Source organism: Tauraco erythrolophus, chromosome 21 (genome assembly GCF_009769465.1).
Source record: "Tauraco erythrolophus isolate bTauEry1 chromosome 21, bTauEry1.pri, whole genome shotgun sequence".
NCBI lineage: Eukaryota > Metazoa > Chordata > Aves > Musophagiformes > Musophagidae > Tauraco > Tauraco erythrolophus.
In genome coordinates this window covers 621,803-648,247 of record NC_141485.1, presented here as the reverse complement: position 1 = coordinate 648,247, position 26,445 = coordinate 621,803, and the positions used below count along the sequence as shown (strand labels likewise).

Sequence of the window (26,445 nt, the reverse complement as noted above, 5' to 3'; positions counted from 1 at the left end):
TCGGCGGAGCCGGTGAGGGCTGCGAGCGTGTCGCCTGCGGCCCTGGTTGTACCCAGGGCGTGAGATGGAGCCTGCCAGGTACTGCCTTGTCCCTCGTCTGCTGCATACTCCAGGCTCCGCTGTGTTATTTCAGACCGCTTGTTGTTTTGGTAGCACAAGGGACACAATATCTGTCCACACGGCACGATTTATTGAGGGTTGGGAACGCGCCAAGGAGTCTAAATTCAGATTCGACAAGAAGCGTGATTCCAGCCAGCAGCCTCGCGCTCTGCGCGCACCAGGTTTAACAGACATTCCCTTCTCCCTCTGGGGCTGATTCCTCCCAAAGGGCAACTCACGATAACTGTAGCAGCAAAGCTGCCTTTTTTTCTTTGCTGATGTTTGTTTTATCATCCTTCCTTCCTCATCATCCCTAAGCGTATCCATATGGTAGCCGGGTCCTGGGTGCTGCTCAGAGAGTCCCTCTGCTGCTGTTGCCTGTCATGTACCTGAAGTCAGATGCTCTGGTTGTCGTTAGCGGCTGCTGTGGAAACAGGAACAGGACTTCAGCAGCAACAGTAGGAAGAGATGTTTTTTCCAGAAGCTAAAAACAGCTCATTCTCCCCAGACCTCTTTCCAATTTCGTGGGGGTAGATGAATCCCTGCTTAGAGTTAACATCTGCCTCCAAGTTGGATGCCAAACCAGAAAGAGCTGTGTCTTGACTCTGATTTGAATCTAGCCCAGCTCTTCCAAAAACACCTAAAATGGTGGAAAACCACCGGTGATATTGGCGAGATGTAGCAGGGTTTTGAAAAGCTTGAGTCCAAATCCTGCATGTCTTGTGTTTGCAATATTCAGATGGAACCATGGGCAAGTTTGGCCTTGAATCTGAGCCCTGACTGCTGCCTAAATCTAACCCAGCGCCAGCGCGTCTTGGCTTCGGGCAGTCGCCGCTTAACCATATGCTGCTGTTGGAGGGCCGGGCAGCTGGGCAGCGTGGGGGGTGTCGGGAGAAGCTCCCGTGGGAGGGGGGTGCGAGGGCACCCGCTGCTGCCGCGAGCCCAGCTCCCTGCTGCTGCAGGCACCATCTCGTGCAGCATCTTCATAACGTGCCGAGCGTCAGGAAGGGTTTTTCCCTTGACTTCTGTTATTAGGAAACTGTTCCAGAGACTGTTTGTATTAAAGATTAGAAAACTCCTAATTTCCAGCCAAAGCACATTCGGGTCTATCTCATACTCGTGCTTTCCTCCCACCCCCACGTTTTGCCAGCCCTGGTTTTCAGTTTAAGCAGTTCTTTTTCTGTCTTGCCACAGTTTCTTCCCAGGCTGCAGTCCCATCCCTTCCCCGCGTTTTGCCGTGTGATCTGGGCCAAACGCTCTCTGGTTCCCGCATCAGCTCAGCTCCCTGGCCCAGCTGCGTGCCAGCCCCAGCCCATGCCCTGCCCGTGGGCTGGGCACGCGGCACCCTCCCTCCCCAGGTCCGTAGGTGACTGGACACGTAGGTGAAAACCAGCAGGAATGGGGTTTTGTCAGTTTTTGCCCTAATGCATCCTCCCTCCACCAGCCACCAGGAGCTCATCGCCTGTTTGCCCGGGCACTGCAGTGCGACTTGCTCCTGTCCTGCTGTAGCAGCAGGAGGGGATGGGGGATCGCGAAGTGGGGTGTACAGTGGATGTGCAGGTATCTGTGGTGATGGTGGCCAGGGATCTGGCACTGGGCATGGCTGGCTGCCCACCTGCTTACCCTTCCCTGCAGCCGGGCTACCCCTGGGCATGGGAGGGGGCACACTGTGGGCGGCAGTGCCTGCCCTGCCTTGGGCCTGGCTGTCTCTGGAGCATCCCGAGCAAGGCACACCGTGTGTGCGTCACGGTGCACACGGGGAAACCTTTGTGCCGGATCCTCAGGGGAGGCACAGTGTGTCTGCTTGTCTGAAGCATCCTCTCCTGTGCTGAACTGGCATGGGAAAGGACATGGTTGGGAGAGGTGGGGAAAATAGACACTCAGAAGACCTGTGTGCTTGAACAGACTCTTCCAAAAGAGAGAGCCTCTCTAGGGAACTTCATCCCCCAGTAGCGAGATGGAGCTCTAAAATGGGTGGACCTGAGAAAAGAAGCAACTCTGTACATTACATTGATAGTGGGCTGAGAAGAATTTAATGAGGCTGGAAGTCTGTGTGATGACTCTGTTCAGAGCCATAGCCCTGTGATCAGACGAGGTCTGCGTCGCTCTGCAGTGAAGAGCTGGGTCGTGTGACGCTGGAAGAAGCCCGTTGCTCATGAGTGTCAGGCTGGGTACCCGGAGAGCGCGTGCGTGTCCGAAATGTGAACGCAGGGAATGTTCTCGGTGCCGCAGGGTGCTCAGCCCTCAGCACTTCCCCCAAGGGAGGCCCAAAGGCAGCAGCCGGAGACCTGGAGGGTCGTTTCCGACTACCCCGACGCTGTGTGCCGTGGGGAGTCGCTTGCTCTGCGTGGCAGGAGAGCGAGGTTTGCTCCTGGAGACGCAGCCTGGCCGGGGCTTTCCACCCCTCCCCTCTGCACTGCCTGCGAGCAACGAGGTCAATACTGCAAAGACAAGACGAATTGGTGTCGATGGACTTCAGACCCAGAAACAGTTCAGCACATTGATTGCTGCTGCTGTTATTGTCCTGACCCAACCCAGGCTTTGCAGTTTGGCCTTGTCTTCCTCCACGGTGGCCCCGCAGAAGCGTTTGTGTTCGTGCCACCCTGCCAGGCTGGGCACAGCCCTTTTTGGCTCATCCCAGAGCCCTGCTCCTGCCCACCGCCATCGTTTACTGGTATGTGCGTGATGGGGGGCTCGGGGATGGCCCTTTCTGTGGTCCCCGACTTGGCTGGTCAGAGTTCCCCTGTTTCTGCTGATTGTCGAGCTGAGTTCAGGGAATGGGTCCGGCCTCCCTGGTGCCTGGCTGCAGGCACTGTGCGGTTTAGGAATCGCTTTACTGCTGCCCTGTTCCTGCTGCCCAGAGGTGCTGGGCTATCTTGGTACGCGTGGAGCGGGGATGCCTCTGGAGACGCACGGGGAGGAGCTGCCGCTCTCCCCTGCGATGGCTGGTGGATTTATCCTGCTGGGGCGGTGGGTTCCCTGGGTCCAAAGCATGTAGGACAGGAGTCCCCCCCTGCACTGGGCTCGGTTGGTTGCTGCAACCCGCAGCCAGCGGGTTCATCCAGCTCTCTTGGTGCCCCTGGAGCAACCTGGGACTGTTTGCGCCTGCCCCAGTGCCTTGGGAGGGTGGAAGGCTGCGGTGCCAGCTGTGCTGTTGCCAGTGCCTTCGGCTCATGCCAACGTGTCCCTTTCACGGTGTGCAAAGAGGTGGCTGGGGAGTGCGAGAGCTGCTCGTGGGGGTGGAGAGGAGCTGGGGGCGCTCCGGGCTGGATGTGGCCCTGTGCAGCTGAGTCATCCGACCTTTCCGTCTCTCTGACGTCCCCGGCAGCTCAGGGCACCAGCGCAAGAGCTCACCGCAAACCTGAAAGCTGTGGCTGAGCTGGGGCTGCTCTGCTCCGGCTGGGGGGGCTGTGGGCGAGCGCTCGGGGGGGCTCAGCTGGTGCCCGTTGCTGTCGCTTTCCCGGGGTCCCCTCCTCTGTGCTGCGGTGCAGCCGGGCGCTGCCCAGGCCACCGGGAACGCTTGCGGTGCAGCACCTGGCTGTGAGGTCTGGACTGGGGGTGCGGACCCCTCTGTCTGAAAGGGACGTGTGGCAGGTGAGCGGTGGCTTCCTGCGAGATCTGGTTTTTAGCCGTTTTCGTAGAACTGAGCAGGAGGGATCAGATCGCTTTGGACGTAGGGACGAGTCTGTGAGCTGTTAGCGGCAGCAAATGGCCTCGAGGACGTGGGAGAGGAGCTGGACCGTGGTCTGCAGCGTGGGCTGGGCTTTGTGGACCCTAACGCAGCCTCCTCTCCGCACCCCGGAGCGGGACCGCAGCACCCCGGGCCCTGCAGCTCCGTGGAAGTGCTGGCGCTTGCGGGAAGCAGAGCCATCAGCCGCCGGGTCGCTCCATCCAAGCCCAGCAAGCCTCGTGTCAGCCTGGTAAACGTGCGGTGCCCAGGGTGGGGGCACAGTCTGCCCCTCTCCCCAGGCACCCTCAGCGCTTTTTCTCCCTGTTTTCTGTTCCTCAGGTCAGGAGCAGCACTGCCTTCCTCGAGGAGGCGGATAATCATTTGCATTTCTGAACTTTCTCTTCTTTTTCTGGCCAGCTGAGCGTTGTGCTGAGAATCGGCTCTTCATTTCTCTAGGGATGTGTTTGCAGGTCTTGCTCTGTTCGGCAGGCTGATCCTCCCAGTTCAGGCTCTGACACTGAGCCCTCCCTAACGAGTTTAACGAGCTGGTGGGGCAGCCCAGCTCCCTGGGTGCTGCCGTCCCTCCCTGCGGAGCAAAGCGGCAGATCGGGCTGTTGGAAGGAGATGGTTATGAAGTGCCCCGCAGCGAGCAGCCCCGAGACTGGAGGAGGTGTGTGATGGGCTCTGGGAGCTCTCCTTGGCTTTACTGACTTGGGCTGAAGCTCACCCCTCGGTGACAGTGCCGCCGGGGCTGAGGGTGCCCCGTGGCAGCCAGTGGGTGCTGCAGACCTGGTGGCTATGGAGCAGTAAATAGGCACCTTGGGGAGCAAGCTGGGTTCTGTGGGGAGCTGCTGCTTAAGGCGTTGAGTTTCTCACTTCGTTTCACTTCAGCAGCGCGATGAAGAGGAGAAAATACTGTTTAAAATATTCCATGCATTGAGTCAGAATTAATTCGGACACTGTTTTCCTTTGCTTTGTATGTCGAGGCTGATGATATGCACAGCGTGTTCTTCCTGCCAGGACAAAATCTAATATTTCTGGGTGCCCACAACCTTCCTTAGAATCTTAATAGAAAGATGAATACCCTCAGCGCGCCGCATGCAATATTAAAGCACTAATGATGCAATCAGTCTCCCTTAGCCCCAGTAACAAGGGAAGAATTACGCTGCTCTTCCTGGGCATGATTCTGCTCTGCGGTGTGGGCTCTGACTGCCAAGGAGGTGGCTGGGGACCCACGCCAGCCCCCCTGCGCCCACTGCTCATCCCTCAGCAGGGGTAGTGCCGCTTGTGCTGGGGGCTCCTGCGGGCAGAGGGTCAGCCCTGTGCTGCCACCTGCACTGGAGCCCCTTGTGAGCAGTTCACCTTTTTCCATGTCTGCCCAAATTGCTGGGCTGGCACAGGGCCCCGGGGCAGCCCCTGTGGCCTGGAGCAGCTGGTACCCTCTGCCCTGGTTCCGCTGTGAAGGGTCATGTGCTGCAGGGAGCCAGGGCTGAGCCGCGTGGCCGTGCCAGGGGCCAGTGGCCTGGCTGACCTGTCCCGCCATGCCAGCGTGTCTGCAGGAGCCAGGGCTGGCAGCTCCAGCCGCCCCGAAGGAAGGTGCCCTGGCACCCTTCTTCCCTCTGCACCGTCAGTTCGTGCATTCGCCAGCACTGCGTGGCACAGACCTTTGAGCGCCCGGGTGCGGTGGTCTCACTGGCAGCGCAGATGCGATGTCAGGGGCAGTTGGAGCCCCATGGTCCCCGTTAGGTGATGGGGGGTGCTGAGCTGGGGCCGTGCAGAATTAGCCTGGGTTTGCTTTCGTAAACAGAAGTGCAGTACGCAGTTTGCGCTCATTAAGCTTTAACGCTGCGTGGTTGCCAGTACATGGCATTGGTGTGGTTGTCAGTACAGGGCATCGGCGTGGCCGCATGCTCCGTCCCCCGTCTCGCCCTGTGTTGTGCCTGGTTGGGACGCGATGGAGGTGGCCGAAATGCAGCACCTCCGCTGCGCGCTGCTCCCCCCGCGAGCTGCTCCGCGGGCCCCCGTGCCGGGGCTGCGCTCCAGGGAGCTGCGAGCGCCTGGTGCTCCAGGAGAGTTTGGTTTTATTAATTGGCTTGTTAACAAGGAGGCTCAGTGCCCAGCTGTGCCGCAGCCCCTCCCCGTGTTACTGGTGGGCTGGGGCTGCTCGCCGGCAGTGGGAGTGCAGCCGAGGGAGGTCGGGGCGATGGGCGCTCCGGGCACTGGCAGAGCCCCTGGGAAATGTTAATTTTGTCTAGTGCAGATGGTACCAAGGAGGCATCTTCCCCCAGGCCTTTGTTTCTTGAGTCTGACGGATCAGTTATGGTTTGGCTGCGCCTGCTCGGAAGGGAGGAGGTTTTTTTCTTCCTTTTGTGTTTGAGCCCAACTGTGTGCGATGCCTTCGGGGGAAGAGGGAAGCGAGAAAATGTCATTGCAGACAAACTATTTCTGGATGCGCTCCCATGCGGGTGAGCGGTGCTGGCGCTGCTGGTGCGGGGCGAGGTGGGCTGCGTGCAGGGGCAGCGGGAAGCGGAGACAATTTCCCTACGGCCGTATCGAGGCCCTGCCCTCCTGGCTCCGCGATCCCCGGGGAGCTGCAGGAATCGCTCTTCGTGCTTTAGCGGAACCGTCGTGCCGACGAGGCGTAACGAAGACCTGCTGGAGTAATTCTGACCTGCTGACCGTAACGAGCTCCAGTTAAAGGGGAGCGGGGCGCTGCCTCGCTGCGCGTCCCCCCGTGCCCGGCGAGGGCACATGAGGGCTGAAGTGGCAGAACCAGACGCAGTAATTGGCGCGCGCAGTGCTGCTAGAGAAAATGCTCAAATGGAGACGCTGGAGAGCGGCTGTTTTCCTGGGACTCTCCAAGTTGTTCCCGGGGTGATGCCAGCTGTGGATCGATGCTTCCCATGGCTGCTGTTGCTACCTGCCGCCGCACCTGGTGTGCCGGGCTGTGCCAGCCTGCGCCGGCGCCACAGCAACCGGGTGTTGTTCTGATGCACTGCAGAGCTCGGCCGTGCGGGGAAGCTCCCTGCTTTTATTTTCGGGCATGTAAATCCTGAGCAGCTCCGTAGAGCTGAGCAGAAATCAACTGGTACCAGTGTAAGAAAGACGTGACCTGGGGGAAGATGAAGTGAGAGGATAACGTCACACTGCTGGTGATGCAGAGCTTTAACACGGAGCGTGCGGGCCAGAAACAAATGTGCTCCAAGCAAATGTCTGCTCCAAATATTTCATGGTACCTGAATTATGGCTTTCAAGCCTGCAGCATGTTTGGGATTTTTTTTTTTTTTTTAATAATGTCCTTAAGAGCTCTAAAATGCAAAGGATTTCCATCATCTCATCTCTTTAAGGAGAAATGGCTGTGGGCAGAAAAGTGGGAGTTGAAATAGCTGGATTTCAAGCCAAGCTTTTTCCCTGGAGTTGAGTGATTTCTCTCTCCAGCTCCCTGTCTCCCCCCTACCCTTCTCTCACACACCAGACAGAATCCAAATGTGTCTCAATTTAAAGCTTTTGGGTGCTTGGATGAGAATCTGATTCCCGCAAGTGGTGGGCTCTGGGCTAAGAGCTGCATCGAGTCCCCCGGAGCCACGTGAGCCGGGCACTGCCCAGTGGCACCGAGTCAAGGGGATGTTCTCTGTGTGTGCTGGGCGTTGTTTTAAATCACCGGAGTAGGAGGTGAGTGTTGAAGTCGGTGAACCGGCAGGACCCTGGCAGTCGGAGGCTTTCCACCAGCCTTCCATCTGCCGGGACTTTGGGAAGTGAGCTTTGGGCTCCTGTATCGCGCGTGGTGGACGACGCGTGGCCGCGCAGCTCGTCCCTCCTGGCTGCGGCGCGAGGGGTGGCATCACGCTGGTGACATCTGCACCAAGTCCCACAGCCACGCTGTGCCAGCTGCAGCCCCCGGGCACCGACTGCCTAGGAGTGCTTGGGGTTCCTACCCTTCCTCCTGCCTTTGACCTGCGAAGGGTGAGCCTCTGTTGCAGCCCAGGCCTGAGTGGGTGCAGATGGGCGCTGGTGGGTGCTTTGGAGCGGCAGAGGGTATGAGGCAGGGGTAGCTGGCCGGGGTGCACCATGCGCAGCCCCCCGGGCACGATGCCCAGCCCTGGCACCAGGGTACCCTGGCACTGCAGTGCCCGAGGGCTGGCGCAGCCCGTAGCCTGTTTTTCTGGGATGTTGTGACTGATGGCAGCTCCTACCCAGCTAGAGGTCAGCATTTCCATAGAAATGGCATTTCTGAAGCCTGGCTGCTGACGGACCCGTGGGTTTCGGCAGTGGTGGGGCTGCACACCCCCACCTCAGCGTCAGGGAGCTGCGGGAATGGGAGAGATGTGTGTGCCGCAGCTGCAGGGCCGGGTGCGAGATGCCTCGGCTGGCTCCGGGGCAGCCGGGGAGCTGTTTGCCGTGGGAGACGAGGTGATGGGATTTTTCCTTGTTGAGGTTTAATGCTTTTGGTGAGAAGTCCCGTGGGGTTGCTCGGCGGATCCCCTACCTGGGGGCCAGCCTGGTGCAGCGAGAGCAGCCCTGCCGTTCCAGGGGCAGCGGGGAAGAGCCAACCCGGGCGGCAGACCTCCGCGCTGGCACCAGTGACCCTCTGCTGCAGGCCCGGGTGGCCAGCCGGGCTGGCAGGGGGGTTGGGGCCAGCCCCTGACACGGTGCTATGGGTGGGTGACACTGTGGCCATGGCTCAGCCCCAATGCCCACGCTGCCCGCGCAGCGCTGCCCACGGCCCCTGCCATTAGGAGAAATACGATATTTGCAGCGTAAGGTTGTGAAAAGTCTGAGGCCACAAGAAAAAAAAGGAAATGACTTTTCTTCTGGTGTTTGTGTGTGTGTGCGTGTGTGCATGCGCTCCTGCGCTCGGGGCGGCTGACCGGGCGGCGCTGGGGTCCCCCGCCCCGGCACAGCGGCGGCAGGAAGCACCCGCTGTGACCGCCTTCCCTGCGGCTGGCACGCGGGTGCTGCCGGCCCCCTCACCGCGTCCCCCCATGGCTGGAGCACCCTGGCAGCACCGAGCCACCACCATGTTCCAGAGAAAGCGCAGCGTCTCCTTCGGCGGCTACGGCTGGTGGGTGCCTTTCCTTTGTATCCCCCCTTTGCTACCGGGAGCGTGGTGCCAGGAGTGTTTCTTCCCTCTGGGGCTTCAAAGGAGGAAGTGCCACGGCGCTGCGGCGCGGTGCCCTCGCGGCAGAGCCCTCCCCATGGCTCTGCACCAACTGGAGCACATGAAAGTTGGGAAGGACCTTCTTGCCCCTGCGCTCAGGGGGAAGCCTGGCACAGCTTCAGCGGGCAGGTGTTGCTGTGCCCCTGCGAAGCCCCTGTGAGCCCCGCGGGTGCCATACAGCAGGGGGACCTCCCAGGGGCTCGCGGTGGGCTCCCATGGGCACGTCACCTGCAAGAGCATCCCATGGCTCTCCCCCTGCTCCTTTGTCTTGCTGCTGAGGACCCACTGCCCGCTCCTCTCTGCATGGGCAGCGATGCTTACAGCCACCTTCTGCACCTTGCGGCGCGCGCGGTGAGGTTCCACCTGGTCTGTGGCACGTTCTTGCGGCTGTGGGCGCCTCCCCGTCGTCCCTGCACCATCTGTCCTTGGCAGAGCACCGCGGCTGCCGCCTGCACCCCGGGCTCAGCGGGGCTGTTGGCTTCTTGCTTCCCTTCCCTCCGAGCTGTGTTCATCTGTAGGGAAATAGTTTAAGAAAATGGCACTGTTCTCCCTCTGCCCTTCCTCCACTTTCCCTCTCTCCAAGGGGTTTTATGCCCATTCCAAGTCTGTGTGTGCGATTGTGATCAGGCTGTGGGAACCAAATCAGCAACTTTGTGATGATTTTGGCCGTTCAGCACTGAGGTGGAGGGTCGCTCTGCCTCCCCCTCCCCGTGCCACGGTGGCCAGGGCAGCCGGGAGCCCCTGGGGCTTTGGGACGGACGCTTGTGCCGGCGGGTTTGGAGCTGCTTGAAACCTGCTGGGGGAAATGCTGAGTAACCCAGACGGTTGTGGGAGGGCAGCGAGAGTTTCGGCAAAGTCTCCTGGGAGCAGAAGTGTGCACCTCGCTGAAGCTGAGCCTCAGCTGGGCTTTTTTTTCTTTACATAAAAATGGGAAGGAAGCACTCCGATAAACTTACGCGCAACTAAGTTTCGTGAAATGTGGGCTCATTTTGTGGCCGAGAGAAATGGCAGCTTTTGGGCAGCTTTGCCCCGTGGGTGCCGTTGGGAGCGGTGGCTCTGGGGCCTCGGGCACAGCCCGGGAGCTGCTGCTGTTGACACCTCCTGCTGCGCTGGAGCGGAGCCGTTCCCCCCCTTGGCAGGGGCGATCGGGGCCGTCTGGGCTTTGCTCGGTTGTTTTCCTTCTGTGCCTGGGCAGTTGCAAGGAAAAGAGAACCGCGAGCCGGAGAGTCACGCGGGGAAAGGGTGGTCTGCTGGGGGCTGTGCCGCCGCCGCAGCCGGGCTGGGGAAGCGGGTGGGGATTTGCCTTTAAATATCAGCATCAGCGTCTGCGCGGTGAGAAAGATTAGGGGGTACGGGGGGAGCCCTGTTCTCCCTGCCCCGGTGGGTGAGCTCCCAAGTGGGGTTGGTGAACGGCTCCTCGGAGGTCCCCGGAGAAGGCACCTCTCGCAGTCGTGTGTCGCCGGGAGAGCACCCTGTGCAGATGGGGAAACGCTTCCCCGGGTGTTTACGGGAAAGGAAGGGACCGGCCGCAGCCCCGTACCTGCATCTGCATCTTCTCACGGCCGCCCGGGCCCGCGGCCGACACACCCTTCCTGCGGGGACCACGCGTGGGGTGGCCGGGCACACCCAGCCGCCGCTTTCCGTAGCTGCAGTCGCTATTTCCAGCCCTGCGCTGGGGTGTGAACCGGGTGTTGGTTTTGTTCTGTCGACCGGCTGCGCCTGCTGCTCCCGGGAGCAGCGTGCTCGGCCGCGGGCAGCAGCCGTGGTGCCACCGCTCTTGGGCGTAGGGCTGCGCGTCGCGGGCGATGCGGAGCCGTGGGGTGTGCACCGCGGGAGCTGCCCACCCTGTCCAGCCGCTGCCCACCGCCCCTTCAGCTCGGCAGGGCCCCAGTGCCTGGCGCGAGGTGCCAGCCTCCTCCTGGCCCTCAGCACCCAGCTTCCATCGTCGGCTCCTTTCCCCCGGGTGCTGCTCTTGGTGGCAGCGGGAGGAGCCCCCCCCTTTGCTGGTGGTGCTGGGGCTTAGGCAGCCCCAGGGCCGAGCCGGGGCGCGCGGGGAGGAGGCTGGATGGGGCGCGGGGTGTTTCACTTGACCCACCTCGGGAGGGGGTGCGGGGCAGGGCTGACGCAGCGACTCTCTTGACTTTGTCATAATGCAACTGCGCTTTCCCCGCAGAGGGTTTTCTTTCTTGCGTGTCGCTGTTTTTCATCTCTCTAAGAGGCAAAATAACGGCAACGGATTTTTCTTCCTGCGGCTCCGCATGAAGCCGCTCGGTGCAGCTCCCCGCTGCGGCGCGGGTCCCGCAGGGGCTGCCTCCGCCGCCCGCCGACCCCCGGCTCCTTCCCGTCTGTCACAGCTTGGCAAGAGATGCCAACACCAGCACGCGTAACGTTCAGCTTGGTGTAAGGACCAAGGTCTGTGGACAGACTGCAGTGAGTGACAGCAGCGGGTGCCTCGGCTCTGTTTTTAGGAGCCGTGGCGTGCCGGCTGCCCGGGAGCGCAGCGCAGGAGCTGACAGTTGGGAAAATGCCTGGAATGAAGCTCCCGTGGCTTTGGGGTCTGGCGGGTGCCGTGTCGGTGGGAGCGAGAGGGAGACCCGGGGAGGGGTCATGGTGCCCGCAGGCACGTGGTGTGCACAGGCAGGTGGGCAGAAGGTGCTGGAGTTGAGCTGGGGTGCACGGGGCGGCTTCGCCTTCGCCAGCGGGGAGCGGGGACACCCCACGCGGGGTTCTGCTGCGTCGCTCAGCCCGTGGCACGGCGTGCCGGGGATCCGGCCCCGCTGCGTCACCCGCGGGAGCAGCCTCCTCCTGCCAGAGGAGTTGAGCCTGGCAGCGGCGGGAGGTAAAGCTGGGAGTAGAGGAGAAACGACATTTCTGCCGCCCTCCCGTGTCCTCTGCGGTCGCAGTGCAAAACAAGTGGGGTTTGGGGTTTCAGGGTGTTCTTGGTGTTTGGTTTTTGGTTTTTTTAGAGATGTGGAAGTAATTCCATGTGGCGGTTAACAGAGCATTTGCAACGACTGCCAAAAGACAGCATTTTGCATTTTGAGACATTACTATGATTTGCATTAATTAATATTAATATGACACTAACCACAGTGTTTCTTTGAAAATAGGCACTTACTAACGGTGCCAAATAAATAAGCGAAGTGCCTGGGGCTCCCGGCCCCGCGTGAACTGCCTGGCGCCGGGGGCAAGGGGGCAGCTCAGCGTTCCCCCTGCCCGGGGGTGCGGGCGCTCGCGGCAGCAGTGGGCAGGTGTGGGGGTAAGTAGAAGCGGTGGGTGCCCGTCTGGGGATGTGCCTGAGCTCGGGCAGCGACCGGCCGGGTTGAGCTCGCAGGGTTTGGTGTGATCCTCCTGGCACGTCGGGTCTGTCCCGGGTCTGTTGTAATTATGTGTTTTGTGGAGACGTGAACTAGTGCTTTGGAGAGAGCTGGGACGTGAATGCTGACCTCCTCTGGTGCCCAGTTCATCTCTGGCACTTTGGATGAGGGGGCAACAGCTCTCCACTGGTCCCCACCAGGAAATAACTGGGAGGACTTTGTTTTACTTGCCGCCAGGCTTCACTTTGAGTTAAATTTTGGTCGATTCTGTTTTCTCATCAAGTCTTTCTGTGGTGACCATTGTGTCAGCCAGAACGACGGCACCCCGAAGGAGCTGCTGGGGCCGGGTTTGCCAGCAGCCCCCGATACCCAAGTTGGGACGGGGGAGAGCCCCATGCCCCTGCGCCCGCAGTAACATGCTCCTCTGTTTTCTCCCCAGGATCGACAAGACGATGCTCGCCAGCCTGAAGATCAAGTGAGTACCCGCACTCTTCTCTCGTGTAGAGCGGTTTCCCGGTGCGGTGCACGGGGCTGAGCGATGGCTCTGTGCGCGGAGGATGCTCTCCCGTTCGCTGGGCTGTGTGCCCGGTCCCCGCTCCGGGCAGTGGCAGAGCAGCCGTGTCCGCCCCTTCCCGGAGATGTGTGTGCCTGTCGCGCAGCTGCTCCTGTCAGCTCCCAGGTGATGCGGGAACTGCGTCGTGATAACACACAGCGACACAATCGCTGTGTGATCGGTGGGTTCAGGCACGCACGGGGCAGTTCATGGGGCACCAGCTCTGCCTGGGGAGGGATGGGGTGGGAGTCGGCAGGACGGGCTGCCACCGAGCTTCTGGCTGTAAATCCAGGGGAGTCTGGGTTTTTTTTATTTTGTTTTTGGATCTTGCAGTCTGGAGAGGGGGTGGGTATCAGTGGGATAGTGGGTACCTGTGCTTGTTACCCAGCTCCTGCTGCTGTGCTGCGGGAAGGGGCAAAGATGCTCTTGGGGCGCAGGAGTGTCCATGAGCTGGTGGTGTTGCTTGGTGGGTCCATCTTGGGTTTGCCACGGACTTGCTGAAAGCGGGTGGCGTGGGCTGGGTGGCTCCTGGCTGGCTGCAGGGCTGCATCCTGCTCTGTAATGGAGCGAGACGTGCGGGATCACCATCCCTGCTGGAAAATGTCATCAGCTGGGAGGGAAGGGCACGTGAGAAACGGCTGGGAACGGCAGCTCGCGGCAGTCTGGGACCTGCCTCCCGTTCCCACCGGGCCTTGTCCTGCCGGCTGCGTGTCCAGGGGAACCGATCCCTTCCCTCCCACTGCGGCACAGCCCCGTTTCCCGGATAAGCTCCCCGAATTGGGGGTTTTCCATTGTGAGCACACGCGTGGCTCCGGCGCTGTCAGCGTAACCGTGTGCTAATACAGAAATATTCTGGCTGAGCCCCCCTTGAGCTCCGGGTAACACGTATGGGTAACGGCTCGCGTGGCTTCCCTCCGTAATCATTGTGCAAATTATTCATTAATGGCAAAGTGTACGGAGAGCCCTGGGGGAGCCTGCAAATGCCCGTGGTAAATAGCGCAGCAGAAACGCTGCTGCCGAGCTCGTTGCTCAGGTTTCTGCTGAACTAATGAGAAGTTTAAATCAATGTTTACCGCTTTTGGGAGCGGAGAGGAGTCTCGGTAGACTTGCCTCTCCTGTGGAGCTGGGAAGGATTCAAGTGCTCCTTGTGCTGCCGTGTGCTGTGCCCTGGTTCTGTTCCGGGGCCCGTGTAGCCGTGCTGCTGCAGAAATACCATTTCACCTCCCCTGCCCCCACGCCAGGCAGTTAGTGCCACGCTCAGAGCGTGCTGCCAGTGCCGAGGCATGCTGCCACACTCCTGCTCAGGCAGGGGTGAGGGTCTGGGGCCACGTTTCCCTCTCCCCTCCTCCCTCCTGTCCCTGCCACAGGAGGGGCTTTGCTCAGGGCGTTGGATGAGCATCCACTGGGGTTGTTTTATCTCCACTATTTGCAGCTAATGCTTTCCATGGCTTCATAACGCTTCTGGTTTGTGGACAGATTGCTGCATTAAATGGTTCTGTAGTTGGGGCTCAGCCAGAGCCACATTAGATATTTGTAAAAGCTTCTAAAATAAATTTAAAAAAAAAATTGAGAAAATAGTTTTGGTTTTCTACCGCCCTCTTATTATTGCTGCAGCCTTCTGGCTAAGACAGCAGGCGTGGGCAATCTTCTTTGACTGGATAACTTGTTAACGAAAAGGCGAGCTGCTTTCCGGGAGCTGGGGAGCCCTTCCCAAGCCTCGTGCGTGCTGCACACGCCAACGTTGGCTGGCAGAGACCTGGAAGGGCAGGGGCAGTGCATGGTGCCAAGTGTGGCCCCGAGCTCTCGGCTGCGGAGGGGTCCCGACGGGGCTGGGGGCTGCTGGAGCCCCCACCGGAGCCGCCCCCCAGCCCCCAGGGGGGTGTGGAGCCCCCTGGCCCGGGGCAGCAAGGCTGGCACTTGGTGAAGCCAAGTGTGGCAGCGGGAGGGCGCTCCCCTGCCTGCAGGCTCCTCTTCCTCATAACAAACTGGCACGTGCAGGTGGCACTAGGGCATCAAAGTGGTTCTGCCTCTGTCTGTCTCTTCTTTTTCTCCTTTAGTTTGGGTGTCATTGGTTCCCATGGTAACCATGAATATGTCTGGGGGACTCCGAATGGGAGAAGGAGTAGACATTGCAGAGCGAGAGCATCAAGGAGAGGCGATGATGGGGAGCCCTGGCATGGCAGCTGGGGGCTCGGCTGGGCCCCTGCTGCGACGGGCAGCACGAGCAGGTACCGGGGCCGCGCGGGGCGGGGAAGGCACTGCAGAGGACCCAGCGTCCCTGGGCGGCCACCTTTGCTGCTCGGCCTCCGCAGTGCCCAGGGAGCTCTGGTGAGGCTGGGTCTGGCTCTACTGCTGGGAGCTGTGCCCGTGCCCATCTGCCAAGGTGGAAGAGCCCGAAAGCATCCGCTCTCCGGTGAGGACCTTGTCCACCCGGTTGCACCGCTTTGGGTTTAAGTGTGCAGCTGGCAGCGGCTGTCCCTGGCTCCCAAAAATGGCTGTTGTGAGGCAGGAGAGCTGAGGTTCTGCTCCGGAGAGCTCGGGCACGCGCCCAGAGCCAGTGTGTGGGGGATGGAAAGTCTGGGGGAGGGTTGGAGATACTCTGCTCAGTGGTTTTGGGGTGCATGTCCCCGGGGTGGCAGCAGGAGCTGTGGGGGGCTCAGGTGCTGGGCGAGGGGCCGGGGGTGCCAGCAGCCGCTGGAGCGGGATGGTGGGCGATGTCCCCTGCAGGAGGTGAGCCAGCCCTGTGCCTGCTGGTGGCTGCTCAGCTCTCTGCGCTCTGGTTATTTTCTCTTTGGTATCATCAGGAGGGTGTTCTGAGAAACCATTGAGTTATTTAAAATTAAAAAAAATCAATAAAAATCAGGTCCCTCCTTCAGGCAGAGAGTCACCTCTTGCTTTAGCCTTATAAAGCAAAAGCAGCAATGAAATAATCGTGTCTCCGTGGGACTGAGGAGCCTTGTACACCAATTACAGACAGTCAGTGTGGGTACAGCTAAAATTCACATGAAAGAGCATGTGATGCTCATCTGACGATGGGAACAGTGGTGGAAGAAAAAGGTGGGAAGAGAAGAGATGAAAGATTTACTTGACCTTCGTAAAACGAGCTGTGTCCAGGCTTAAGGCTCTTTAATATTTGATGGGCCAGAGCTGAGTTAATGGGAAGACGTGGGAATGATTTAGCTTCTTGGCAGTAGCTGCACTGACTGTTGCAGTAATCGTGGAGGTTTGCGCTTAGGTCTTGTGAGGACAAGGTCTGGAGAGCAGCTGGTGCCTGAGTGAATTCCTTTGGCTCTATTGCCACCTTTCCAAACGGGCAGTTCCATGCACACGCACCTCTGCAGCCACGCTCTGCTGTGGCAGAACGTGCCTTCCGCCGCACAGAAAACGCTGGCAAAACGACGGCAAAGCAGCCGTCCGCAGCGAGCAGGGGGCGAGCGGGCGACCCAGTCGATTAGATGGGGCACGGCGTCTCTGCGGGGCTGCCGAGTGCGACCCCCGCCCAGCCGCGTGCGGGGACCGCGGTCTCGGCTGCGGTGCGGGAATGCGAGAGAGGAACCGAGCGCACGGGGCCGGCGTGTGGAGGGTGTCCTGGCCAAAATCAGCGCTGGGGCCGGAGGGGCACAGCAAGGCAGGGGCCGGTCCGGGCACCCCGCGAGTGCTGGGCAGAGCCTCCCAATGGCTCTGAGTGTGGCCGGGCATTAGTTGGGCACCCAGGCGGAGGTTGTGTGACACCACGCATCGTCCCGCCGGCTCGGATGCTCTTCTCACCCCGCAGCGACGCCTCTCCCTTCCCCATGTTGCTGTTGTCAGTTGTGTTAATTTTTATTGATGTGTGTGTGGCTCATCCAGTCACAGCAAATGCTCCCGAGCTTTTCCTATGCCAACTTTCTCAGACCCGGCTCTAATCTCACCCTGATTTTTTGGGGAAGTTTTGCTGACAACTTAAACAGTCCGTGATGGGTCCTGAACCAGCCGTCCCCTCGCAGGTGCGGGGTGGGTTCCCGCAGGCTTTTCCCCGTGTTCCTGCGGCAGCGAGGGGCGAGGAGGCCGATCGCCCCCTGGCACGGTGCAGTCCCTTCACACTGACGGTGTAAACCCGCTTTGCCTCGGGGAACAAACGTTCCACGTAACGTGAAACAAACATTCCCCAGCAAAGCCACTGCTCTGCCTCCTCTCCCAGAGGCGCGTGTTGCACGCGGGCAGGCAGGGCTGTGGCAGCTCGGGGGCACGTGGCCGGACACGACGTCCTGGGCAGAACCAGCCCTCGTGTCGGCGGCAGGTGGGGGTCGGTAACGTGAGCGGGGGAGCGTGCACCCAGCAGAGCCGGGGTGAAAGGAAGGCAGCGCGTCCGGGGCTGGAGGGGGTCACCAGCTCTCGCTGCTGCCACTGTTTGCTTTTTATGCACAGAAGCCAGCCTGCCAGCCATGCCTTGCTGCCAGCTCAGGGTCCGGTGGCCTGTGGGTGGAGCAGGGGAGCACGGTGCCACAGCCCAGTGGGGCTGCTGTGGGTGGTGGTGCCAGGCAGCAGTGCCTGGGCTGGGCAGGTGGGTGGGTGCAGGGCTGCTCAGCGAGCCCCGGCTGGAGCTTGGCCGAAGTGCTGGAGCCTTCATTGGGCAGAGCTGGGCAGAGTGGGTCCCACCACCTCAGGAACGGCCCGTCCCAGCCCCGGCCACTTCTGTGAAATCTGGGCTTTGCCCTCGCGGCAGGGCCGGCTGACGGGCTGAGATAGGAACTGTCCCGTCCCGCATGGGTGCTGTGCCGGGGCTCAGCCCTGCCCTGCCCGGGGGTGGCCCGGGGACACAGAGGCACCCCCACGGTCCCCAAACACCCTTTGCTGCTGCCAGGGCTGTGAGCAGGTGCTGCTGGTGGGCAGCACTGCCCTTCTGCCCGTGGGCTGGGCACGGCCGCTGTAGGCGATGCTGCGGGGTCACACCCGATGTCCTTAGTCAGCACAGAAATGGGTTTGGGGGTTCGTTTTGGTTTAGTGATGGTTTTCTGGTATCTCGCTGTTGTGACTGTAGATAAGCACAGGCGGGGCGTATGCCAAGGCAGGTGGGGTCTGGCTCTGCCCCGTGCCCTTGGGCACGCTTGGGGCTGAAGGGAAAGAGGTTCTCCCTGGGGAGGGCTGATGCAGCACCAGGGATGGGACGTTGCGGCTGTGCCAGGGTGATTTGCTGGGCTGGGGTCAGTGGCTGGCAGAGCTCACACAGCACAGCATCCCACTGACACCACGTCCAAATGCAGAACCACCCTCAAAAATCACATCTGTTTTCTAGAGGGCAAAAACGACCTACGAGGTGGGAGCCTTAGTGATACCCTGTTTTCTTTATGGACAGAAACGACTTTCAGTGGGCACAGGAGCTGCTCTGTTTGCTGAGGCGCCGAATAATCTTAAGAAGAGAAATCAAGAGGGGTCTGAGGAGCTTTGCTGAGGTTTGGTCCAACAGAGGCACAGCTTGGTGGACACCAGTGCCCCCCGTGTCCTCACCGTCCCACGTGGGAGAAGGATGAGCCGAAGGGGTCGGTCTTTGCTCATCAGCTCCCAGCAGTGCCAGGGTGGGTGCTGGACCAAAGGTCCCCCGTGAGCCACGTTGTGCGGCCGCTCATTGCGTGTTGTGTTGCAAAACACCCTCCCGTGGGTGGTACGGCTGTGGTCAGGAGGTGACGAACAGGGATACGATGGAGACGGTGGCCAGAGGATGGGTGGCTGGGGAGCGGCAGGGAGTGGAGCACGGCAGGGAGCGGTGCTTGCCCCAGGAGGTGAGCGGCACCAGGGGCACAGCCAGTCCTGCCTCGGCCAGCCCCAGGGCTGGCGGGGGATTTACAAAATCTAGCAGTCCCAACGTCTCCCCGCTATCTCCAGCGAGCAGGCGGGAGCGCTTCCGTCTTCGTGGAAGGGCGGTTATCACCCCGGCCGCCCCTGGAGACACCCAGCCCCGTGCCTGTGCAGCATCCTTGCAGCACGTTTCAAAGCCCGCCTGGGACGGAGGAAGCTTCCCCAGGAGGAGGAAGGTGCTGTCAGCTCGGAGGAGTTGGGCTGTGTCAGCCGTTTGATCTGGTGAGCCCTATCCATAGAAGGTTTCGAGGGGGGTACTGGCACAGCTCCACTGATGCTCCTGCCTGGGAGACTTCCTTTGGGACGTGGCTGGGCGCTCTCCTCTCATTGGCTTGCTGTGGATATTTGGGTTTGTTTGGGGGCTTCTTACTGCAGAAAGCCTGGCTATAGAGCAGAGGCAGTGGGCTGGCACCCGGCGATGCAAACGCCGCTTCCCGGCGACGTTGGAGGTGGCGCAGCGGCGCGTTCCGCTCGCGTGTGCTGCCCGGTCCCATATGTTAAAATGTTGTTGTTGCTGTCAAAGCAGCCTTCACATATTTAAAGCCAGATTATGCACAGTTACATCTGCCCAGAGGACATAGCAACCCCACGTGGGTCTATTTTTAGCTCTGTTTCCGAACTAATAAACCGCGCTGGTTTATGTCGCTCCTTCCTCCTCCCGTATTTACAGCCTGTCAAAACAGGAGCTGTTTGCAGACAATGGCAGGCGGCTGCTCGGGAGAACAGCAGCTTCTGAAAGCAAATATTGGGAGGAGGGGAGGGCGCCTCAGTGGCTGGAGGGGGGGGGACACCATCTGCCCGCGGTGCACGCTCCCAGATACCGGGGTGTGCCGGAGGACGGGGCTGTCCGCGGGAGCCGAGGGGCACAGCGGGGGCTGCCGTGTGCTCACCCAGGGCAGGGGCTGAGTGCTGCGGGTCCGGGGGGGTTCTGCCCGCCGGCCTCCCTCGCCATGGGATTTGGGTGCGATTCAGGGAGCGCCAGCAGGCCTGGCTCTGTGGAGCCGCGGAGCCTGGAGCAGGGCAGGGAGCGCCGGCACTGCGCCAAACCTGTGGTTTGTTCCTGAGGATAATTTTGTTAATTACTGCACCGCTCCCGCTGGCTGTCGCTTTTCCTTCCAGTTGGCGGGGGCCCGGCCTCCTGATGGCGACCGGCGCTGGCGAGCCCCGTGCCATGGTGGGGATGGGTGGCCGCTGACGCTGCGCCTGGTGCCCAGGAGCTGCTTGGCAGTGCTTCTGTGCCATGGGAAGGTTCGGTGCCGGATGGTGCCAGCAGGGCCGTGGTCCTTGTCTGGAAACAGCCCTCTCTGTCTCCGGTGTTCAATCCCAGTGGGGCTCACGATGCTGTTTTTGCGCTTGGTGACAAACACCCGCGTCGGCGTTGGACCCGTGCGGTATCCGAGAACCTCACGACTTCCGACACCCGTTGGAACCGCCTGGCTCATCTCAGACCCGCCCCGGGAGTCGTGGAGAGGCTCGACAGGCACTTGAATAGGTCAGAGCTGCGGTGCAAAGTCTCTGGGAAGACTCAAAGGTCACTCCCTTCCCACACCGACCTGTCTCGTTCCTCTCAAATGTACCTGGTGTCACACCGGGGACTGCGACAGCTCCTGCCTCCTACAAGCACTTGGGTGTTAATCCTCTCCGATTTGGAGCGCAGAGCTCGACGTTCTGTTCCCTGAGACCACAGGGATTACGTTGCTGGGTGACGAGGGGCCAGTAACCAGCCGTCCCGGCTGCACCGGGTGCTCGGGAGCGGGGCAGGGTTTCCGTCAGGTTTTCATTGGAGCTCCAAACCCCGGTGCAGCTGTTGGCTGGGCGATTCGCCTTCGCTCGCACGTCGAGCTCAAGGACAGGGCGTTGTGCTGACAGGCAGGAGAATGGGATCGGGATGGTGAGAAGTACAGGATCAGACCAGGGGTCCATGTCCTCTCCCTGAGAGTGCCGGTGCTCAGGCAAAGACTGAGAAATGGGACACGTAAATCGTGTCCTTTCAGCTGAGATGCCATCTCCGTCCCCCCATGGGCTCTCTGCAGCCCACGTGGGTGGGGAGAGTTTTCCTTTCGGTTGCGTTGGTGCCGTTGCCCATGACTGCTGCGGCTGGACGCAGTCGCAGCGGCTGCTGGCTGTACGTACAAGAGATGGTGCTTTGGCCAGGGCACTGCCATGCTGCTGCAGGCACGTCTCCTCCTGGGCAGGACACGCGACCGTCGGAGACCCTGCAGCGGTCCAGGCATTGTGTGCATGGAGCCGGTGCGGAGCCGGTGCCCCTCTGTCCAGCCTCCCTCACCTGCGGGTACCGACTGCCAGCGAGCGCTCCCGCCCACGGGCACTGTACCCTTCAGTTCCCAAACCCCAGCACGCTCAATCCAGGTCTCTTGTTCCCAATCGCTGCTGAGGTTGGGCACCGTGAGGTGATTTAAGGAGGAAGATGGCAGGTTTCCAGCTAACCGCCACGTCAGTTGGTGTCTTTGGTGTGGAGCAAGAGGGAAGGAAAGAGCCGTAGAGCAACAGAAACCCATTTGTGAGTGTGACGGACTTCAGCGCGTTCCCTGTTGTACGGATGTGTCACTGAGATAATACCTGTGGTTTAGCACCACAAATTATATGTCTTTTAACGCTCTCACATCAAACAAGGTGTCTGAAGGAGACGGATAATCGAGACGGCGGCATGTCCTGGGGGGACTGCTGAGAGCCAGGGAGCGACGGGTCTGGCTGCTGCCCTTGGTGGCACCGTCACGCATTCCGGCACGCACCGGTGCCCACCCCTCGCGGTTCAGCACCGGTGAGCACAGCAGGACAGGCCCTGAGCTCCCCGGGGTTTCTGCAGGCAGAAGGTGTTTCTCCCTACGCGGCACCTGTCTGCGGTGCCGTGGGCTGGCACTGCTCCAGGGCTGTGGGAGCTCATGGCAGCGTGGATTTGTGCAGGGGCAGCTGTGATCCCTCCCCGTCACCGGAACACCCCAGCACTGAGGGAAATCAACACCCAGAGACAGCACGAGATTTTTCCAGGGCTCCCGTGGCCGCCCGTGGCAGTGCCAGGCTCTCGTCCTTGCAGGCTGCCATCTCCCCATCACACCTTAGATTAATTAACGCTTTCCTCGGGCCGGGGGGGCTGCGCAGCAGCTGTGGGGTGCTCAGGGGAGGGAGTGACCGCGGTGCCGCTGCCCTGCCAGGGGGGATTACAGAGGCCCAGTGCGACTCTGCTTGGCTGGGGCTCGTCTTTTACGTAACGCGATGAGCGCTTCCCCGGAGCAGCGCCTCCGGAGCCGGCTGAATATTCAGCGTTGCCATGAGGATCCATGTTTGTGGCCACCAGCTCCTCCGCTCGCTCTGCCCAGGCAAGGACCGGCTCCCAGCGAGTGCCGGCCGCGGCTGCAGCCCACCTGCGCCGGACGCGGTGCGGTGCTGGTGTGCTCGCCAGTGCCAGGGGCTGCCGTGGCTGTTCAGACACAAATTAAGCAGAACCCTGCGCTGGTTCGGTTTTAATTGCTGTGATCCCGTGACTCTCGTGCCTGGCGTTTTGGCTGTGCGGTGCGGGACTGGCAGGATGGTGCTGCCTCCGACCCCATCGACAGATGCTTTGGGATGTTTAATGTGGCTCTCACAGGGATGGGGCTGGAGCGGTGGCATTCTGCAGCGGCTGGGCCCAGGGATGCTGGTTGGCATCGCCGGTTGCTGCAGGAGGAGCAGTGCCAGCGGCCCCACGCCTCTGCCAGCGTTCCCCTGCCTGTGGCTGGGAAGAGCCCGCGCAGGGCAGAGGGCAGCTCTCCCCAAAGTGCTGGGCTCCAGCGAACCATGCCTGAGAAAGCTGGAGCCTCTGCCGAGCCCACCCTGCACCCTCTGTCTGGAGTCCCTTCCCTGCTCCCACTTCCCTTGGGAAGGAGCATCACTTGGTTGAGGTTAAAGTTTGAGCCTAATCCTGAGCTTCCCGGCTGGATGCTGATGGCAGCTGGTTGGAATAACGGCTTCAGGGATGGTCTTTGTCCTGCATGGGGAGCTGGGGAAGGATGGAGGGCCAAGGAGGGTGCTGGGGGTGCTGGAAGGGTTGGGCACGTGGCTGATGTTAGCTTGCTGTGCACCCTGAGTCTGGCTTCATTAGTGATGTTAATGATAAATGATGACATTTAATTCACTGATTTGCTGGTGAAATTCAAAGGGTCTGCTCATGCTGTAAAGACTTATTTCCTCTGCTGATTTCATCTAATTTAATTGAATGCTGAAATCTTGGAACTCGTCTCTTCAGAAAGCCTGCGTTCACAGGGAAAAATCCCCCAAATTATCAAGAATACAATTTCCATATAGTCATGCTGCTGTCATGGGCACGACTGCCATGTACTGTGTTTAACCAGCAGAAATGACACGGTCACTCGAGGCAGCAGAGCGGGCAGGGGCTAGTGCTGCCCCCGAGCCCCGGGGCTCCCTGCCCGCCTGTGGCCGCGCGTGACGCCCGCCCGCCCTCTGCCCCTGCCCTGTTCACTGCCCAGCCTCAGCAGCGTCACCCCCCCCGCGCGCCCTTGTCCTGTCGCAGAGGGGCTTTGGGTTATCGTGGTGCTCGTCGGCCCCACGACGCGCCGAGGAGCCAGGGCCAGCGCTGCTCTGCTCCGCACGCCGGCGCCGAAGGGTGGGTGCAGCACTGAAACGTGACTCTTGTTCTGAAGTCCTGGGATGCCTGTGATGGGCAAGTGCTCTCTAAGAGCTTCTTATCAAAACTGTGTCTCTCTGGAGGCTGCGGAAGGAGGAATGGTTCCAAAAATAAAACCATGAGAACCTATAGATAGACGTATAGACACATGTAGGTAGATATGCGTAGATGTGCAGACAGAAGGTATCTGTAGATCTTCTCGCACAAAGCTGATGCAGCTGTCCGAGCCCCTGGGCTGTCAGAGATGGTTTCATCCCGAACACAGACGAGAGAGCTGAGCATTCCCGTCCGACCCAGAGTCTGACCCAGCGAGCGTGGCTGCTGCAGCCCTGGCTGAGGAGCTTTGCCCTCGGTTGGTGGCCTCGCTCTGCTGGCAAGGTTCCCTTTGCCAGTCATGGTTATGGTTTTGGTGATCTTCCTGGGCTGGATGAGCCCTTGCTGCCATGGGCGCTGCAGCTCCTCTGGCGGCAGTGCCAGCTGCGTGTTATTGCTGAGCCCCCGGAAAGGCGGAACGTGCCCCTTGAGGGATGCCTCATCCTAAGCAGGGCTGATCCCATGGGAGGGGGCTGGGGGGCACTTCTCGTTAGGCTTTGCTGCCCTGGGCACCGGGAGGGGGGACCGGTGCATCCCTGGGAGCCGGGGTGCCGAGGGCTCGGGTTCAGGCTGGCTTTCCCAGTGCGCGCCCGCGGTGCCTGTCGCACGGTCCGGCCCTGCCCGCTCGCTGCGGGGAGCGGGGCCGCCAGAGGGAATGAGCGAGTGGTAATTTGCAGCTCATCTCATTAAAAGGCTGCGATTTCGAAGGCTGGTCAGGGAAGATGAGAAGGACCTGGCACTGAACGAGCGTGGCTGCTAGTGGCGAGTGGGTCCCCAGCCCCGGTGCCAGCGGGTGCTGGTTGCAGGGCGCCAAGGGGCGCGTGGGGGACACAGTGGGAGGGGGGCTGCGGTGCCGGCTGGCGCTGGCAGAGCGGACGCAGGCAGGACCCGCGCTCCGCGGTGCAAATCCCAGCAGCTCCTGCGCCTGAGCAAATAGCTGTTCGTTTGACCTCCCGCCAGCCGACTCAGCTGGCAAATATTTGCTGCCTCCTTCTCTCGGCCGCTCAGCGGAAGGGAAGAGAAGGGATATCGTGTGGATCGCACGACTGGCGGGTCCTGTGGCCTGGCAGTACCGTCACTGGTGGTCCGGTACGGGTCACCTTGCTGGGGTACAGATATCCATACTGTGACACCCACGTTCAGCCTTTTGCGCACAAAGTTTAATTGCAACGTGGTAATACAAATTCGTTTTTTATCCCTGTGCTAATACGGAGTTTGTACTTCGTGTGCTGTCGCGACGTACAGCAGCGTCGAAGGGCGACTGCGCTGCAGTGCCCGGCTGGGTGTCGTGGCAAACCCCCTCTGCCATCCAGCCTGCTCTGTGCCGGCTCAGGCCCTGTCCTGGTACCTCCACACCTGATCCTGAGCTTTCCACCAGTTCTTATTATCCCAGTTGTGTGCTCTAACAAACAACAGCCTGTTTCAGGTGTATTTTACAATCTGATTAACACCGTGAGCGTAGCAGCAGTGACGTGGTGTTGGCATCGTCCGCGCGCTCTGCAGCGATTAACTGTCCCATTGTGGCGCTCGAGAGACTGCCCAGCCCGAGCAGGGACGGTGCAGGGCGCGCGGCGAGGAGGTGCTGCCGGCACCGTCCTTTGCTCCCGGGCATCTGCTCCGGTCACACAGAAAAGGCTGCACCACCTGCGAGGACTGGGATCCGTTTGCAAGCAGCAGCAAACAACTGATTGCGTTGGGTGGTGTGTGCTGGGGGCGACTTGTCCTGCCCGTCTCCGTGGAGCAGAATCAGAGCGAAGGGGGGTTCCAGAGGGGCTGAGCCTCTCACTTCTCAGAAAGGGGTGTTTGCACCCCCAGGGTGTAACTGAATGGCATTTCTTGCCTCTTGCCGAAGCTTAAATTGCTTCTTAGCTCTGCTCTGTGGGGCACTGGGGGGTATGTCTGCAAGTCTGGGGGTCTGCCAGTGTGGGAACCTGCTGTTCATGGCCAAGGAGCTGCTGCTGCAGCCGCTGCAGCCAGCCCGCCGCCGGCTGAGGTTTGCAGGGGCTCTGCTGACCCATTTCTGTGGGGTTTGGGGGTCAGCAGGGACGGGCAGGGCTCATTCGTGGTGCTGGTTTGCACACTGGTGGGACGGGACAGGCAGGCTGCTGAGCACGGGCCAGCAGCCTGTGTAAAGCCTGAGCCCACCCCGTGGCGTGGGGACCCCCGCTGCCAGCCGGGGCTGGGGGGTGCAGTGCCATTCTTTAAATTCCCTTTTTTCAGTACCGATGCCTGCGCCGGGGTGCTGGGAGGTGCTGGCAGTACCGCTGCCCGTTCGCCTCACCCTGTCGCTGTGCAAACCTGGCGGGGGGACGTCAGGAGACGCGGCGAAAGCCCTGCCCCATCTCTGGGGAAACGGCGGCTTGTGCAGGGGGTGCAGCCAAAAGGGGCTCTGGGGCCGCTGAGCCCCTGGTTGGTTTGGGGCTTGTGAGCGTTTGCGACGGGGATGGGCTCTGGGCAGGGGACGCGCCCGTTGTGTTGGCCTCCAGTCAAGCTACGCAGAGAAATTTCTTTTTGCACATCGATCCCATACTTCTGTGCAGCAGCCATGGCACCGGGGCGCGGGGAGCTGCCCGGATCTGGGCATGGCAGCGCGGTGGGGAAGCCTTGCCCGCTGTGCCAGGGCGGCAGCCAGGAGAGAGGGGTCTGCTCCGCGCCTTGGCACGCGTCAGTCCCGCTGCGGTCGCTCGAACTGACGAGGTGCTGAGGTTGCTGCTGGCGTATCATGCTCGTCTCGCGCCGTTTAGAGGGAGATAAAACTCACCGTGTTCTGTCTCTGCTGCCGGCACGGAGAAGCGGCTTCGTGCTTTCTTGGCATTTCCTCTACGTCTTTCTAACTGCAGCCATGAAATAAATCTCTAATCAGATTACTTAGGGCTGGATGTAACGTAATCTAAAGCTCTGTTTCTTGTGATGCTTCTCTTAAAACTGGATGCACTCTTATCCTCCCCCTGCAGCACCGTTTGAAACGCTGTAATCGCTTTCTCTCGAGTTTGCAAGCTCCCAAATCCTCTTCTTCCTATGCCAGGGAAATCGGAACGTGACTGCTCCGTTGCAGAGAACTGGTTACTATTTTTGTCT

General features: G+C 60.7%; 1 protein-coding gene across 4 annotated transcripts in view; it reads left to right on the top strand.

The window, feature by feature from the left end:
• Nucleotides 1-12,689: 12,689 nt before the first annotated feature.
• Nucleotides 12,690-26,445, top strand: part of RAP1GAP2 (RAP1 GTPase activating protein 2) — a 51,197-nt gene continuing 37,441 nt past the window's right edge. For 2 of the 4 annotated variants that reach the window (XM_086624787.1, XM_086624790.1), the window contains exon 1: nt 12,690-12,719. In XM_086624787.1, the coding sequence (XP_086480913.1) occupies nt 12,697-12,719 (23 nt within the window). In that variant the 5' untranslated portion in view covers nt 12,690-12,696. Of the gene's footprint in view, nt 12,720-18,712; nt 18,855-26,445 lie in introns of those variants that run through there. The other 2 variants (XM_086624788.1, XM_086624789.1) reach the window with 2 other exon arrangements.